This window comes from Oryctolagus cuniculus, chromosome 2, assembly GCF_964237555.1.
Source record: "Oryctolagus cuniculus chromosome 2, mOryCun1.1, whole genome shotgun sequence".
In the NCBI taxonomy this organism is placed as follows: Eukaryota; Metazoa; Chordata; class Mammalia; order Lagomorpha; family Leporidae; genus Oryctolagus; species Oryctolagus cuniculus.
Window position 1 is genome coordinate 176,364,878 of NC_091433.1, and position 15,303 is coordinate 176,380,180.

The 15,303-nt window shown below is 65.6% G+C and overlaps 1 protein-coding gene across 1 annotated transcript in view; it reads left to right on the forward strand.

Annotated features, from left to right (window-relative positions):
- The window catches only part of OTOF (otoferlin), an 85,801-nt gene that overhangs the window by 67,911 nt on the left and 2,587 nt on the right, over positions 1 to 15,303 (forward strand). The window contains exons 24-48 of the mRNA XM_070069338.1: positions 106 to 222; positions 441 to 593; positions 826 to 1,015; positions 1,108 to 1,232; positions 1,513 to 1,647; positions 2,332 to 2,493; positions 2,675 to 2,794; positions 3,147 to 3,308; positions 3,414 to 3,576; positions 3,991 to 4,061; positions 5,175 to 5,204; positions 7,083 to 7,214; positions 9,125 to 9,191; positions 10,196 to 10,332; positions 10,407 to 10,541; positions 10,699 to 10,836; positions 10,988 to 11,115; positions 11,212 to 11,382; positions 11,582 to 11,742; positions 12,326 to 12,468; positions 12,819 to 12,907; positions 13,772 to 13,870; positions 14,487 to 14,728; positions 14,928 to 15,106; positions 15,193 to 15,293. Of these exons, the coding sequence (XP_069925439.1) occupies positions 106 to 222; positions 441 to 593; positions 826 to 1,015; positions 1,108 to 1,232; positions 1,513 to 1,647; positions 2,332 to 2,493; positions 2,675 to 2,794; positions 3,147 to 3,308; positions 3,414 to 3,576; positions 3,991 to 4,061; positions 5,175 to 5,204; positions 7,083 to 7,214; positions 9,125 to 9,191; positions 10,196 to 10,332; positions 10,407 to 10,541; positions 10,699 to 10,836; positions 10,988 to 11,115; positions 11,212 to 11,382; positions 11,582 to 11,742; positions 12,326 to 12,468; positions 12,819 to 12,907; positions 13,772 to 13,870; positions 14,487 to 14,728; positions 14,928 to 15,106; positions 15,193 to 15,293 (3,350 nt within the window). The remainder of the gene's footprint in view (positions 1 to 105; positions 223 to 440; positions 594 to 825; positions 1,016 to 1,107; positions 1,233 to 1,512; positions 1,648 to 2,331; positions 2,494 to 2,674; positions 2,795 to 3,146; positions 3,309 to 3,413; positions 3,577 to 3,990; positions 4,062 to 5,174; positions 5,205 to 7,082; positions 7,215 to 9,124; positions 9,192 to 10,195; positions 10,333 to 10,406; positions 10,542 to 10,698; positions 10,837 to 10,987; positions 11,116 to 11,211; positions 11,383 to 11,581; positions 11,743 to 12,325; positions 12,469 to 12,818; positions 12,908 to 13,771; positions 13,871 to 14,486; positions 14,729 to 14,927; positions 15,107 to 15,192; positions 15,294 to 15,303) is intronic.

Below are 15,303 nucleotides of genomic sequence, written 5' to 3' on the forward strand. Positions count from 1 at the left end.
TTGGGAAAGGGGGACTTCTGCCTCTGAGGTCACAGCCCCGGGCACCCTGGCCTGAACAGTCCCCCCACCAGCAGCTGAGCTGCCCTTTCCTGCACTGCCCCTCAGGAGAGCATGGGCCAGCAGGCGAGGAGCCTGCGGGCACAGGTGAAGCGGCACACGGTGAGGGACAAGCTGAGGCTGTGCCACAACTTCCTGCAGAAGCTGCGCTTCCTGGCAGATGAGGTGGGGGGCCTGCGGGACGGGGCCTGGGCTGCATGGCAAGGGGTGGTCAGGACCCCCAGAGGCCCCATGCGCTGATGGCCACGGGTGGGGACGGAAGACCCAGCCACCGGGACCCTTCCCACATAGGCCCCCTGTCCCTCCTCACTCTGGCTGGCCCTCAGGGGCCAGTCCAGCCCGGTGAGCCCCCTGACCAGCACCCGACGCCCACCCGGCCCCAGCCCCAGCACAGCATCCCCGACGTGTTCGTGTGGATGATGAGCAACAACAAGCGCATCGCCTACGCCCGAGTGCCCTCCCAGGACCTGCTCTTCTCGCTCGTGCAGGAGGAGATGGGCAAAGACTGCGCCAAAGTCAAGACGCTCTTCCTCAAGGTGCCGGGGTGCGGGGCTGCGTGGGCGCCGCCCCCAAGTAGCACGCGCTCAGGGAAGGGCTGCAGAGGGCAGCCAGCAGGCTGTACCCCACCCATCCCCTTCTGCCCTCTGAGGTGTCTGTGGAGGGGCAGGGGGGCCCTGATCGAGGCTCCCCACCAGCCCCCGGGCCCTTCCCCACCCCCCTGGGCCCTGGCAGCCGTGAGGCTCCCCATGACCCTGTGCCCGCCCCCAGCTTCCGGGCAAGCGGGGCTTCGGCTCGGCGGGCTGGACGGTCCAGGCCAAGCTGGAGCTGTACCTGTGGCTGGGCCTCAGCAAACAGCGCAAAGACTTCCTGTGTGGCCTGCCCTGCGGCTTCGAGGAGGTCAAGGCAGCCCAGGGCCTGGGCCTGCACTCCTTCCCGCCCATCAGCCTGGTCTACACCAGTGAGTGAGGTCTCACTCCCGGCCCTCACCCTGGGAGGGGCCGGAGGGGTTGCCCGGTCTGCAGCCTCAGCCCGCTCCCTGCCCGCACACAGAGAAGCAGGCCTTCCAGCTCCGAGCCCACATGTACCAGGCCCGCAGTCTCTTTGCTGCCGACAGCAGCGGGCTCTCCGACCCCTTCGCCCGCGTGTTCTTCATCAACCAGAGTCAGTGCACGGAGGTGAGGGTGTGGGCCACTGGGGAGGCCTGGGGGTCTGCAGGGTCCTCAAAGAGCCACCCTGCAGGTGGCTACAAGCCCCAGTCTCCCTGGAGCAGGCTGTGGCTTTGATGGTGGCCATGCTCACAGGGCAGGGAACCTGCTGGAAGGGGCTAGAGCAGACCTCGCCTTAGCCTTGACTTTGAGGTTTCCGGAGGAGGCTGGGAACCTGGCCCCTGGTTCCCTGGGAGCTGCGGTGACTGGGGCAGGCTCCAGCCCCGTTTCTCCACGACCCACACTGCAGGTGCTGAATGAGACCCTGTGCCCCACCTGGGACCAGATGCTGGTGTTTGACAACCTGGAGCTGTATGGCGAGGCTCACGAGCTGCGGGATGACCCCCCCATCATTGTCATCGAAATCTACGACCAGGACACCATGGTATGGGTGGGCCCTGGCACCAGGGGCCCCCAGCAGCACCACACCTGCCCCTGGTTTCCTGCACTCCACCTGCACTGCGCAGTGCCAGCCACCTGCCCACCCACCCCAAAGCTCCTCTGCTGGGAGTCTGGGCCGCCGACCAACCCCTCCAGTGGCTTCCTAACAACGCTGTGGGCCTCAAGGGGTCTCAGGAGCCAGGCCAGGGCATCAGCACCTCCTGGCCCGGACAGAGTACCTGGGAGATGGGCAGCAAGTTCTGCTGGCTCCAGCCTCCCCTCCACACACACACACACACACACACACACACACACGGGCCTCATCAACTCCATCCACTCCTGCTGCAGCCTCCCAGCCTCCACGTAACAGCCTCCCAGCTCCCCATGAGGGACCTGGAGGGGGAGTAGAGGGTCCGGTGACCCCGAGAGTTGGGAAGCCACCCCAGAGAACTCTGGATAAGAGGCAGGAGGACCTTCCATCTGGTCCTGGGTCCTGGGTCTGCCATTCACTGACTGCTGGCCTTGAACACGTCTTCAGTGGGCCCTGAGGCTTGGCTTTCCCATCTGTAGAATGGGGTGATCATGCCTGCCCCTGTGTAACTCATGGGGCCAAGATGAGGATGAGGGAGGGAGTAGGTGCAAACTTGAACAGCAAGCGCCAGAGGCCACAAGCTGTTCACCCTGTTAGGGCAAAGCCGACTTCATGGGCCGGACCTTCGCCAAACCCCTGGTGAAGATGGCGGACGAGGCGTACTGCCCACCCCGCTTCCCGCCCCAGCTAGAGTACTACCAAATCTACCGCGGCAACACCACGGCCGGAGACCTGCTGGCTGCCTTCGAGCTGCTGCAGGTGGGACGCCACGGGGGAGGCTGTGGGGAGTGCTGGTGCCTGGGGGTCTCTCCCAGGGTTTCTCAGGGTCCTGCAGCCCTTTGGCCTGCTCTGTCTCCCCTGAGCTCATGGCAAACAATTCATGGGGAGAGACCCCTCCAGCCCCCCACCCAGTGTGTGACCTGTGACCCCTATCACCCAGATCGGGCCAGCAGGGAAGGCCGACCTGCCCCCCATCAACGGCCCGGTGGACATGGACCGGGGGCCCATCATGCCAGTGCCCGTGGGCATCCGTCCTGTGCTGAGCAAGTACCGAGTGGAGGTGGGTGAGGGCCACTGACTGCCCCCCCCTTCCCCACGCAGGCTTCCTGGGTCTCCCGCCCCCACTTCCTGTTCCCCTCACCTTCGCTGCACCCAGCACTGTTGGTGGACACTCAGCCCCTCATCGTTCAGATCTGGAGACTAAGGCCCAGGAGAGGAAGGGGCTTGTCCAAGGTCACCACCAGCAGCCAGCAGTGTGCCAGGGCCACCCGCGACCTCCCTGCCATGCCCTCCTTCCGCAGTGCCCAAGGCCAGCTCCCCCGGCCCCACCCTGCCCTCTGAGATCTGTGCTCTGCACCACCACCCTCTCCTCCCTGCCTGAGCCGCGCCCTCTCCCCCTCCCCACCTCCTAGGTGCTGTTCTGGGGCCTGCGGGACCTGAAGCGGGTGAACCTGGCGCAGGTGGACCGGCCGCGCGTGGACATCGAGTGTGCAGGGAAGGGGGTACAGTCGTCCCTGATCCACAACTACAAGAAGAACCCCAACTTCAGCACCCTGGTCAAGTGGTTTGAGGTGGTGCGTGCCGGCCTGGGGGTGGGGGTGGGCAGGCAGAGCTGTGTGTGACCCGTGGGGCTCCCCCGGCCCCCTCCTCTGAGGCCCGGGCTCTGTGCCCCACCCCAGGACCTCCCCGAGAACGAGCTCCTGCACCCACCCCTCAACATCCGCGTGGTGGACTGCAGGGCCTTCGGCCGCTACACCCTGGTGGGCTCCCACGCCGTCAGCTCCCTGCGCCGCTTCATCTACCGGCCCCCAGACCGCTCCGCCTCCAGCTGGAATACCACGGGTATGGCCACGGCCACGGCCACGCCAAGCCCAGGCTGCCCTCGCCAGCCAGGCAGGGCACCAACGCAGTGCCAGAGTTGGCCCCAGGGGCTGGGGGAGGGGCAGGCCCTGTTCTGGGAGCTGAAGGAGGCTGCCGGGGCGGCCCTTCCGCCGAGCAGAGAGAGCGGCAGCCCGCAGGTCTGGGCAGCAGGGCTGAGCCGGGCCTCCACCAGGCTGTCCGGCCCCACCACCCTCCGCCTTCTCTCTGGCTCGCTGACCCTCCTCAGGCCCTTCTTTCTCCCTCCATGGCCCTCCTCCCACCTCAGAAAGCTCCAGAGTCAGTTCTGGGCCCCTGCTCCCACCTGCCCCCGACCCTCACTGCTCCTCCGCTGCCTGTCCCGGGCTGCTGTGCGATGGGCCCCCGTCTCACCCTCAGGGGAGGTCGTGGTGAGCATGGAGCCCGAGGTGCCGGTCAGGAAGCTGGAGACCATGGTGAAGCTGGACGCGGTAAGACAGCGGGCCGGCGGGGGCGGCTGTGGTGCTGACGCATCATGTGAGCCAGGCCGCTGTGCCCCCAGAGGGAAGAGCGTGATCACGGCTGCGGGGTGCGATTGTCAGGGCTCACCCTCCACGCCCCTCCACGCCCCTCCATGCCGATGCTGTCCTGGGTCCCACACATGTGTGCATACAGGTGTCCCGTGCATATGCCTGGGGCTATGTGTGCACAGGGACAGAGTGCACAGGAAGAATAGAGGTGCACCTGAGGCGAGGGAGTCCTTGTGAGACCTTCAGGGGAGGGCGGGGCGGGGGCTGCCTAGAGCCGTCGCCCTGGGGTCGGGGGGCTGCTCTCCACCTCCCACTCCCAACTTCGGCACTGCGGGCAGCTGGGGCGGTCCCCCACATCTGAGGCCTGAGCTCACTCAGAAATGACCTCCCCTCAACCGGAAATCCGTGGCCCCAGGGGACCAGGGTGGACAGCGTGGGCGCTGGCCACACTCTCAGGAATGGAGAGCCGTGAGTCCTGGTCCACGGCCCTGGGTGGCGCTGCCGGAAAGGTGTGCTCCTTGGGGCTATCGGAGGCCAAGGCCCCTGCAGCCCCCGAGCCACTCTCTGGCCACCTGCTCCCTAGTTTCTGGTCACCACCAGCACAGCACAAGTGACCCTGGCCAGAGCTCCTGGTCCCACAGCCCTGGGCCCTGGCGAGGTGTTGTGGCCGTGCCCTTCCCCACCATGTAACTGCACATATCAGCTTAATCGTGACACGGCCTGCCTGGGAGGGGGTGGGAGAGAGTGAGGCTGCAGCTGTCCCCACAGAGCCAATACTGCCGACCCTGTGTGCGTGCTGGCGTGGGTGCCCTGGCCCCCATGCGGACTCAGTGGTGCTACAAGTGAGTGCCAAGGGCAGCCAGGGCCAAGGCCACCGCCCTAGAAGGGCTGAGGGACAACGGCGGCCTGAAGAGAGCCTGGCGGAGCACGCAGGAGGTGCCCTTGTTAGCACCAGGCCAGCCTGGTGGGGGGCACTCATGCCCGGCCCCACTCCCCAGGCCAGGCACTGCCTGCGGCCCAAAGGCCCCACGGCTGATCTGCCCCTGCCCCTGTCTCATTGCTTCTCCTCTGCAGGCTTCTGATGCTGTCGTCAAGGTAGACGTGGTGAGTACAGGTGCCACTCAGGGGCTCTGGGGCGAGAGGGCCCTAGGCTGGCTGAGCCACCCTGGCCCGGGCCGCTTGGACCGGCACAGTTTTCTGGAGAGGCTGGGCAAGCAGCCACAGTCCGCTATCACCACTGACTCACAGTGGCAGGCCGTGACCCTCCCAGGGCCGCAGCAGCGTCCTCCCCACAGAGCCCTGAGCCTGGACGTCAGTGCCCCTAGCGTTCATGAGGGCCAAGGCTTTCCTGGAGCAGATAGTCAGGGTGGGAGGTCCCCGGGATTGTCTGGGGCCAGGATGGGGGTCCCCGGGATTTCTAGGGTCAGGATGGGGGTCCCCGGGATTGTCTGGGGCCAGGATGGGGGTCCCCGGGATTTCTAGGGTCAGGATGGGGGTCCCCGGGATTTCTAGGGTCAGAATGGGGGTCCCCGGGGTTTCTAGGGTCAGGATGGGGGTCCCTGGGGTTGTCTAGGGTCAGGATGGGGGTCCCTGGGATTTCTAGGGTCAGGATGGGGGTCCCCAGGGTTGTCTAGGGTCAGGATGGGGGTCCCAGGGCTGTCTAGGGTCAGGATGGGGGTCCCTGGGGTTGTCTAGGGTCAGGATGGGGGTCCCAGGGGTTGTCTAGGGTCAGGATGGGGGTCCCTGGGGTTGTCTAGGGTCAGGATGGGGGTCCCAGGGGTTGTCTAGGGTCAGGATGGGGGTCCCTGGGGCTGTCTAGGGTCAGGATGGGGGTCCCTGGGATTTCTAGGGTCAGGATGGGGGTCCCAGGGCTGTCTAGGGTCAGGATGGGGGTCCCTGGGGCTGTCTAGGGTCAGGATGGGGGTCCCCGGGGCTGTCTAGGGTCAGGATGGGGGTCCCTGGGGCTGTCTAGGGTCAGGATGGGGGTCCCCGGGATTTCTAGGGTCAGAATGGGGGTCCCCGGGGTTTCTAGGGTCAGGATGGGGGTCCCTGGGGTTGTCTAGGGTCAGGATGGGGGTCCCTGGGATTTCTAGGGTCAGGATGGGGGTCCCCAGGGTTGTCTAGGGTCAGGATGGGGGTCCCAGGGCTGTCTAGGGTCAGGATGGGGGTCCCTGGGGTTGTCTAGGGTCAGGATGGGGGTCCCAGGGGTTGTCTAGGGTCAGGATGGGGGTCCCTGGGGCTGTCTAGGGTCAGGATGGGGGTCCCTGGGATTTCTAGGGTCAGGATGGGGGTCCCAGGGCTGTCTAGGGTCAGGATGGGGGTCCCTGGGGCTGTCTAGGGTCAGGATGGGGGTCCCCGGGGCTGTCTAGGGTCAGGATGGGGGTCCCTGGGGCTGTCTAGGGTCAGGATGGGGGTCCCTGGGATTTCTAGGGTCAGGATGGGGGTCCCAGGGGTTGTCTAGGGTCAGGATGGGGGTCCCCGGGGCTGTCTAGGGTCAGGATGGGGGTCCCCGGGGCTGTCTAGGGTCAGGATGGGGGTCCCAGGGCTGTCCAGGGTCAGGATGGGGATCCCAGGGCTGTCTAGGGTCAGGATGGGGGTCCCCAGGGTTGTCTAGGGTCAGGATGGGGGTCCCCGGGGCTGTCTAGGGTCAGGATGGGGGTCCCAGGGCTGTCTAGGGTCAGGATGGGGGTCCCCGGGGCTGTCTGGGGTCAGGATGGGGATCCCTGGGGTTGTCTGGGGTCAGGATGGGGGTCCCTGGGATTTCTAGGGTCAGGATGAGGGTCCCCAGGGCTGTCCAGGGTCAGGTTGAGGGTCCCCAGGGTTGTCTAGGGTCAGGATGGGGGTCCCTGGGATTTCTAGGGTCAGGATGGGGGTCCCCGGGGCTGTCTAGGGTCAGGATGGGGGTCCCCGGGGTTGTCCGGGGCTCTGGAAAGGGTCAGGGCACAGGGAGCCAGCAGGCCTCTTCGCCCGGCCCACCCACAGGCTGAGGAAGAAAAGGACAGGAAGAAGAAGAAGAAGAAGGGCACCTCGGAGGAGCTGGAGGAGGAGGAGCCGGACGAGAGCGTGCTGGACTGGTGGTCCAAGTACTTCGCCTCCATCGACACCATGAGGGAGGTGAGGTCTCGGCACGGGCTGGGGGAGGGGGCCACCCAGCCCACCCTGGGCCCCCAGCAGTCCCTTCCTGCTCCCCTGCAGCCCCAGCCGCTCCACTTCCATTCGTGTGAGCCCAGAGTGGCCGTGGCCCACCTCCTGGAGGGCCCGGTGTTCCCCGGCTGGTGGCCCCACCTGCCTTCCCAGTCTGGCTGTCCTCATGTGCTCATCCACTTGTTCCCAAACATCTGGAGTCTGTGATGAGGCAGACACTGCACTAGGTCCTGTGGAACCAGAGGATGCCAAACCCACCCTGGGGAGCCCCAGATTACCAGGCACAAGAGACATATGAACGGTTGCATACTGGGCGATATCGATGGCAGTTCAAAGCCTGGGGGAGGCAGGGAAGGCTGCATGGAGGAGGTGACCTTAGGAAAAAAGGAGGAGAAGCGTGTTCAAAGACCAACAGGGCCCAACGGCCTCTTGGCAGCACTTCCAAAGCTTCCTCATTCTGTTCGGTTTACATCTTGGTCACCGTCCCTGTGGAAGGTTCTTCCCCCGTCGCATGTCTGTGGGTTCCGCCCGCTGAGCCAGATGGAAGCTTCATGAAGAGCGCGTGTCCCTCCTCTTGTCCGTGCTTGCTCAGGGCGCTCCCTGAGAGGCCGAGTGGCCAGAGGGCCACATGCCTGCACACCCTCCCTCCCCTAGGGTCCTTTCCGGAACCCAGGCTGGGTGTGGCGTTTGCCGTCCGTTAGCTATGGCACAGAGTACGCAGCAGGGGTGGGGTGGACGAGACGCAGGTTCCCTTCGCTCCCAGCACATCAGGGAGGACAGGCCACAGGCCAGCTGGTGACCCAGCGGGGTCGGGTCTCCAGTGGGTGGGGTGGAGATGGCTGCCTTCGTGTCCTAACTCCAGTGCCCAGGAAGGGGTGGAGAGGAGGCAAGTCTCGTCCCCTCCCTTTCTGGCACTAAGCCCAGCCTTGCACGCACCTCTCCCCTTGCCCTGGCCAAGGGAGGCTGGGAAATGCAATCTTTGCAAGCTGGGTGTGTGCCCAGCAAATGTTGTAAGAACAGGAGAGTGATAACGGGCCAGCCGGTAGGGTCCTCCCCAGCATCGCCCGCGTTCACCTTGCCAGCCGGGAGCCCCAGGAGGCGGCCTGGTCTCCTTCTACTCCTGCAATTTTCATGTACTGCCACCAGGTGGCGGTGGCGACTTGGGGGAAACTGGTGATTGCCCAATGGGTGGTGCAGACTTAGATAAAGAAAATAAGGCACGTTTTCTTACTCAATATTTTCTGCATTAAAAAATAATATCATCATGAAGCAACATTAACATGATATATATATATATTTTTTTTTTTTGACAGGCAGAGTGGACAGTGAGAGAGAGACAGAGAGAAAGGTCTTCCTTTGCCGTTGGTTCACCCTCCAATGGCCGCCGCGGCCAGCGCGCTGCAGCCAGCGCACCGCGCTGATCCAAATGGCAGGAGCCAGGTGCTTCTCCTGGTCTCCCATGGGGTGCAGGGCCCAAGCACCTGGGCCATCCTCCACTGCACTCCCTGGCCACAGCAGAGAGCTGGCCTGGAAGAGGGGCAACCGGGACAGAACCCGGCGCCCCGACCGGGACTAGAACCCAGTGTGCCGGCGCCGCAAGGCGGAGGATTAGCCTAGTGAGCCGCGGCGCCGGCCTACATGATATATTTAAGTGATACACGGTTTCAAGATTCACAGGCCCGTGTGTACAGTAGTCGGATTGTGCACATCATCAAGTTTTCAAACCTGCGTTAATATAGCACATGAAGAAGTTGAAATGCAGCAGGAAAGACCCTCTGCTCCCAGCAAGCCTCACTCTAGACTGGTCCAGGCTGCAGTTTGGAGTCAGCAGACCCCTCCCCAGGAAGCCCACCCTCCCATGCTCCCCTTATTTTTGGCAGCAACTTCGACAACAAGAGGCCTCGGGAGTGGACTTGGAGGAGAAGGAGGAAGCAGACAACACCGAGGGTGAGCCCTGGGCCCGGCTCCCGCCTTCCCCACCTCCCAGGGCCCTCACAGCCGCAGCAGGCGAGGCCAGGCTCTGTCGCGCAGGCCAAGACCCCATCTGCAGCGGCTGCCACGCTGACCGCTGGCCGGGCAGCACTGCAGCAGCAGGTGCAGGGTGGCCAGGCTGGAGGGGCCCCGGCGTTCAGCCCGCCCGGCCTTTTCCAGGCCTGTCCCATGGAACTGTGTTCAGGGGTGTTCTGGAGCGAAGCCAGGGTCCCAGGGGCAGATCAGTGCGGGAAGTGCCGCTCTTCCAGCTTCCTGTGCTGTGGCACTTAGAGCCTTGAGCACGCACATGGCACTGGAAGTCTCTAGAAGGAAGATACGGCATAAAATGCTTCCCCGGCGGGCACTTGCCTGCTCGCGTGTCAGAGCGCCCCAGTGGAGTCCTGGCTCTCCACTTCCGGTCCAGCTTCCTGCCCTGCACACCTTGGGGGCAACAGCTGACGGCTTGAGCACCTGGGTCTGTGCCTCCCACACAGGAGACCCAGACTGAGCGCTGGGCTCCTGGCTTTGGCCTTGAGCACTTGGGAACTAAACCAGCAGATGGCAGATGTTTCTCCGTCTGTCTCTCTTTCAAATACAATGAAAATAAGTGTAAAAAAAAAAGTTAAGTTTATCTCCCCAACCTGCTTGACCACAATACCCCTTTTCCTAAATTACAGCAGCAGTGCCGGAGCCTGGTCTTCCACTTCCTGCCGTTTGGGAAATGCCTTCTTAATGACAGGGACACGGGGCGTGGCACGGGGCAGCGTGCGGACGCCTCCCGGCCCCAGCCTGCCGAGGGGCGCCCCGGGTCCACGCACGCTCCCAGACGTGACCTGTCGCCCCTGCTTTACAGATGGCCGCACTGAGGCCCGAGAACTTAGATTAGTGAGGTGCATGAGCAGCGGAGCGGGGCCTCGAACCGGGGCCTTCCCGCTCTGCCAGCTCCCAGTGCTGACCGAGGCCGCGTCTGCCTCTGCCAGGCCTGAAGGGGCCCGTGAAGGGCAAGGACAAGGCGAGGGCTGCGAAGGAGGAGAAGAAGAAGAAGACACAGGGCCCCGGCCCCGGCCAGGGGCCCGAGACCCCTGAGAAGAGGAAACCCAAGATTGATGAGCTGAAGGTGAGGGGGTAGGCGGGGGCGGGAGGCCGCGGGCGCAGGGGCCCTGGCCCAGGCCTGACGCTGGGCTGGCCCAGGTGTACCCCAAGGAGCTGGAGTCCGAGTTCGACAATTTCGAGGACTGGCTGCACACCTTCAACCTGCTGCGGGGCAAGACCGGTGATGACGAGGACGGCTCCACTGAGGAGGAGCGCATCGTGGGCAGGTTCAAGGTCAGGCCCCGGCCCCTGCTCCTGCCCCGGCTGCTCCAGAACCCCTGGGCCTCCCCAGGACCCAGCCAAGCCGGACGTTCCGTTCCCTTAACACCTTGGAAAGCCTCCCTGCCCGTGCCAGGCGGACCTGCACCCTGAGCCTCGCGCCTCGCCGCAGGGCTCCCTGTGCGTGTACAAAGTGCCACTCCCAGAGGACGTGTCCCGGGCAGCCGGCTACGACCCCACCTACGGCATGTTCCAGGGCATCCCGAGCAACGACCCCATCAACGTGCTGGTCCGAGTCTACGTAGTGCGGGTGAGCCCCCCGCCCAGGAGGGACTGACAGCCCAGGACTGGGAGGGCCCCGGGGACGTCGCCCGGTCTGAGTGTCTGGCCTCGGGTCCCCTGCTCCTGGCCCCACCCTCACCACCACAGCCCCTGCTCAGGCAGCCTCCTCCCCACCGCAGGCCACAGACCTGCACCCGGCCGACATCAACGGCAAAGCTGACCCCTACATCGCCATCCGGCTGGGCAAGACGGACATCCGCGACAAGGAGAACTACATCTCCAAGCAGCTCAACCCCGTCTTCGGGAAGTAAGGCCTCCGGGAGGCCCCGCCTCCCCCCCCCGCCCGGACCCCCAGACCACCTGCCACCCGCCCCGCCCTTCACTTGCCCCTGACCCCTGCCAGGTCCTTCGACATCGAGGCCTCCTTTCCCATGGAGTCCATGCTGACGGTGGCCGTGTACGACTGGGACCTGGTGGGCACCGACGACCTCATTGGGGAGACCAAGATCGACCTGGAGAACCGCTTCTACAGCAAGCACCGCGCCACCTGCGGCATCGCTCGCACCTACTCCACGTGCGAGGCCAGGGCGGCGGGGCGGGGGTGGGGGCGGGGGCGGGGGCAGGGAGGGGCTGTTGCGCAGAGCACGGGGCTTTGGGAAGGTGCACTAGTGTGTGGTTTGTGTCCCGGGCCCAGAACTGGCCGGAAGCAGCTGCCCCTGGGGCCGGCCCTGTGCCCACTGAGCCCCGCCACACCTGTGTGTCCCCTCCCACAGGCATGGCTACAACATCTGGAGGGACCCCCTGAAGCCCAGCCAGATCCTGGCCCGTCTCTGCAAGGAGGGCAAGGTGGACGGCCCCCACTTCGGGCCCCCCGGGAGGGTGAAGGTGGCCAACCGCGTCTTCACCGGGCCCTCGGAAATGGAGGACGAGAACGGTGAGGGGGCCTGGCACAAGGCTGCCTGGGCGAGGGGTGCCCCGCACCGCCCTGGCCCGAGCTGGGCCTTGTGCACCCCTGCCCGGCACCCAGAGCCCCTGGCACCTGCCCAGTCTGCGCCCTCCCCCGCCTTATCTAGCACTCTCGCCACACCCCCATGGCATAGGAGGTCACCCCCACGGAGACCCAGCGAGTTTCAGCGACCTGCCCACGGCCAAGGAGCTGTCTGGAGACACAGGGAGGGTGTGGGCTTGGGTCCTTCCCTCTCCAGTGCCTCATGCAGCCCTCACTTCCCCAGAGGATGGGGAGTGTCTGTGCTAGGAACTTGTGCCCGCCCCCTGGGAGATTCCCCCCTCCCTGGCCTGCTCACGGCCCAGCAGGGCTCTCTGGTCGCTTCCCCAAGCACAAGAAGCCAAGGGCACAGACCTCAAAACCTTGGCCAAGCCTCTGCCCCTCTGTGCCTCAGTTTCCCCGATAGTAAAATGGAGGAGGGATGGACTGGGGATGGCTCAGCAGGGCTCCTTTGTGCCATTAAGTGCGGGACCGCGGCACAGGTCTCCTGCTTCTGTGCCGGCACCCACAGGTCAGAGGAAGCCCACGGACGAGCACGTGGCGCTGTCCGCCCTGCGCCACTGGGAGGACATCCCGCGCGTGGGCTGCCGCCTGGTGCCAGAGCACGTGGAGACGAGGCCGCTGCTCAACCCTGACAAGCCAGGCATCGAGCAGGTGACGCTGGCCTGGCCAGGCCTGGGTCCTCGGGCATTTGGGGGAGGGGGCTCCTGTGCCAGCTCCATGAGGCAGAAGCGGGGCTGGGCGTGTCTGCCACTTCCGGAAAGCCTGGAGCCTCAGCCGCAGGGTAACTTGGTGACAGGTGTCTGCTCCGGGTGAGAGTCACAGCAGCCAGGGAGGCCGGTGTCGTCTCCCGCAGAAGCCATGATTGGCTGCCGGTGACGTCACAGGGATTCCTGGCGGCCAAAATGAAATGGATGTCCTCAACAGACAGGGTTGGGGGTGAGGAGAGCCCACATTCTGGGTGGAGGGGGGAGTTCCTGGAGACCTGCACGCCCCTTCCCCAGGGCCGCCTGGAGCTCTGGGTGGACATGTTCCCCATGGACGTGCCGGCCCCTGGGACGCCTCTGGACATCTCTCCCCGGAAGCCCAAGAAGTGAGCGGCCCAGGGCCCAGTGCTGCTCCCCCCACCTTGCCCTACCTGCCCAGCCCCTTTCCACCCAGCCCCATCCTCCCTGGGGGACTCAGGCCCAGATGGCCTTAGCCTGTTGCCAGCTCCCCAGGCCCTGCATGTGACCGCCAGGCCTCATGGGGGAGGAACGGATGGCAGGGCCTGCCCCTATGGGACCCCCTTTCCCTGTGCTCTGCAGAGGGAGAGGGAGACGAGCACCCTCAGCTTGGGTGTGACCTCACACAGACACGTCCCTGTGCACACACACTCCTACTCACACACACACACATGTTCACACAGTCCTACTCACATACACACATGCATGCACATAGACACATCCCCATGCACGCACGCTGCTACTTACACACACGAGTTCACACAGTCCTACTCACATACACACATGTATGCACACAAACATGTCCCCATGCACACACGCTGCTACTTACACACACATGTTCACACAGTCCTACTCACAGACATGTCCCCATGCACACAGACACGTCCCCATGCACACATGCTGCTACTTACACGCACGTGTGTTCGCAGGGTCCTACTCATGTACACACACGTGTGCACACAGGCTCCTACGCACATGCACACGTGTGTATACACAGACACGTCCCTATGCGCACACGTGTTCACACATGCTCCTGCTCACATGCACACACATACACTCCTGCTCACATGCACACAGCCATGTGCCTGGCTGACCATCGCGCTCCCCGGGGCTCCCCTGAGGCCCATCAGCCCCAGGCCCTTCCTGGCCAAGCCCCCAGGGCCCGCCCGGGCTGCCCGGCCTCGCGCCCCTGCCGCCCCTCCCAGCCGCTCAGCAGCCCCGCGTGCCGGCAGGTACGAGCTGCGGGTCATCGTGTGGAACACGGACGAGGTGGTCCTGGAGGACGACGACTTCTTCACGGGGGAGAAGTCCAGCGACATTTTTGTGCGGGGGTGGGTGAGCGCCTCCCACTGGGCTGGGGGGGGGGGGTGCGGGGGTGGGTGAGCGCCTCCCACTGGGCGGGGGTGGGGTGCGGGGGTGGGTGAGGGCCTCCCACTGGGCGGGGGGGTTTGTGCGGGGGTGGGTGAGGGCCTCCCACTGGGCGGGGGAGGGGGTGCGGGGGTGGGTGAGGGCCTCCCACTGGGCGGGGGGGGGTGCGGGGGGGGGTGAGGGCCTCCCACTGGGCGGGGGAGGGGGTGCGGGGGTGGGTGAGGGCCTCCCACTGGGCGGGGGAGGGGTGCGGGGGTGGGTGAGCGCCTCCCACTGGGCGGGGGGGGGGGTGCGGGGGGGGTGAGGGCCTCCCACTGGGCGGGGGGGTTTGTGCGGGGGTGGGTGAGGGCCTCCCACTGGGCGGGGGGGGGTGCGGGGGTGGGTGAGCGCCTCCCACTGGGCGGGGGGGGTGCGGGGGGGGGTGAGGGCCTCCCACTGGGCGGGGGGGGGTGCGGGGGTGGGTGAGCGCCTCCCACTGGGCGGGGGAGGGGGTGCGGGGGTGGGTGAGCGCCTCCCACTGGGCGGGGGGGGGGGGTGCGGGGGGTGGCGCGCTTGGTCCGCAGCTGTGGCGCCCTGCAGGTGGCTGAAGGGCCAGCAGGAGGACAAGCAGGACACGGACGTGCACTACCACTCGCTCACGGGCGAGGGCAACTTCAACTGGCGCTACCTGTTCCCCTTCGACTACCTGGCGGCTGAGGAGAAGATCGTCATCTCCAAGAAGGAGTCCATGTTCTCGTGGGACGAGACCGAGTACAAGATCCCCGCGCGGCTCACGCTGCAGATCTGGGATGCCGACCACTTCTCCGCCGACGACTTCCTGGGTGCAGAGCGGGCGGGGCCGGGTGGGGGTAGCAGCCAGGGTCCGTGTCCCGCCCCTCCCCCCGCATGCGCTGTGGCTGACAGCCATGGCCTGAGTTTAGTGCAGGCGGGAGCAGCAGGGAGGGCGGCCGAGTGGAGGCGCTCGCTGAGGCCGCGGGGCTGCAGAGCCGTCACCCAGAGCTGACCGGGCGGTCACTGCAGGGGCCATCGAGCTGGACCTGAACCGGTTCCCACGGGGCGCGAAGACGGCCAAGCAGTGCACCATGGAGATGGCCACCGGCGAGGTGGACGTGCCCCTGGTGTCCATCTTCAAGCAGAAGCGTGTCAAGGGCTGGTGGCCCCTGCTCGCCCGCAATGAGAATGACGAGTTCGAGCTCACGGTGGGCAGCGGGCGGGGCCGGGCTGGGGTGCCAAGGGCTGGGCACCAGCCCCGGGCGCTGGAACCTGCCTGTCCTGTCCTGCACAGGGCAAGGTGGAGGCTGAACTGCACTTGCTGACGGCGGAGGAGGCGGAGAAGAACCCGGTGGGCCTGGCCCGCAATGAACCTGACCCCCTGGAGAAACCCAAGTGAGCGCCC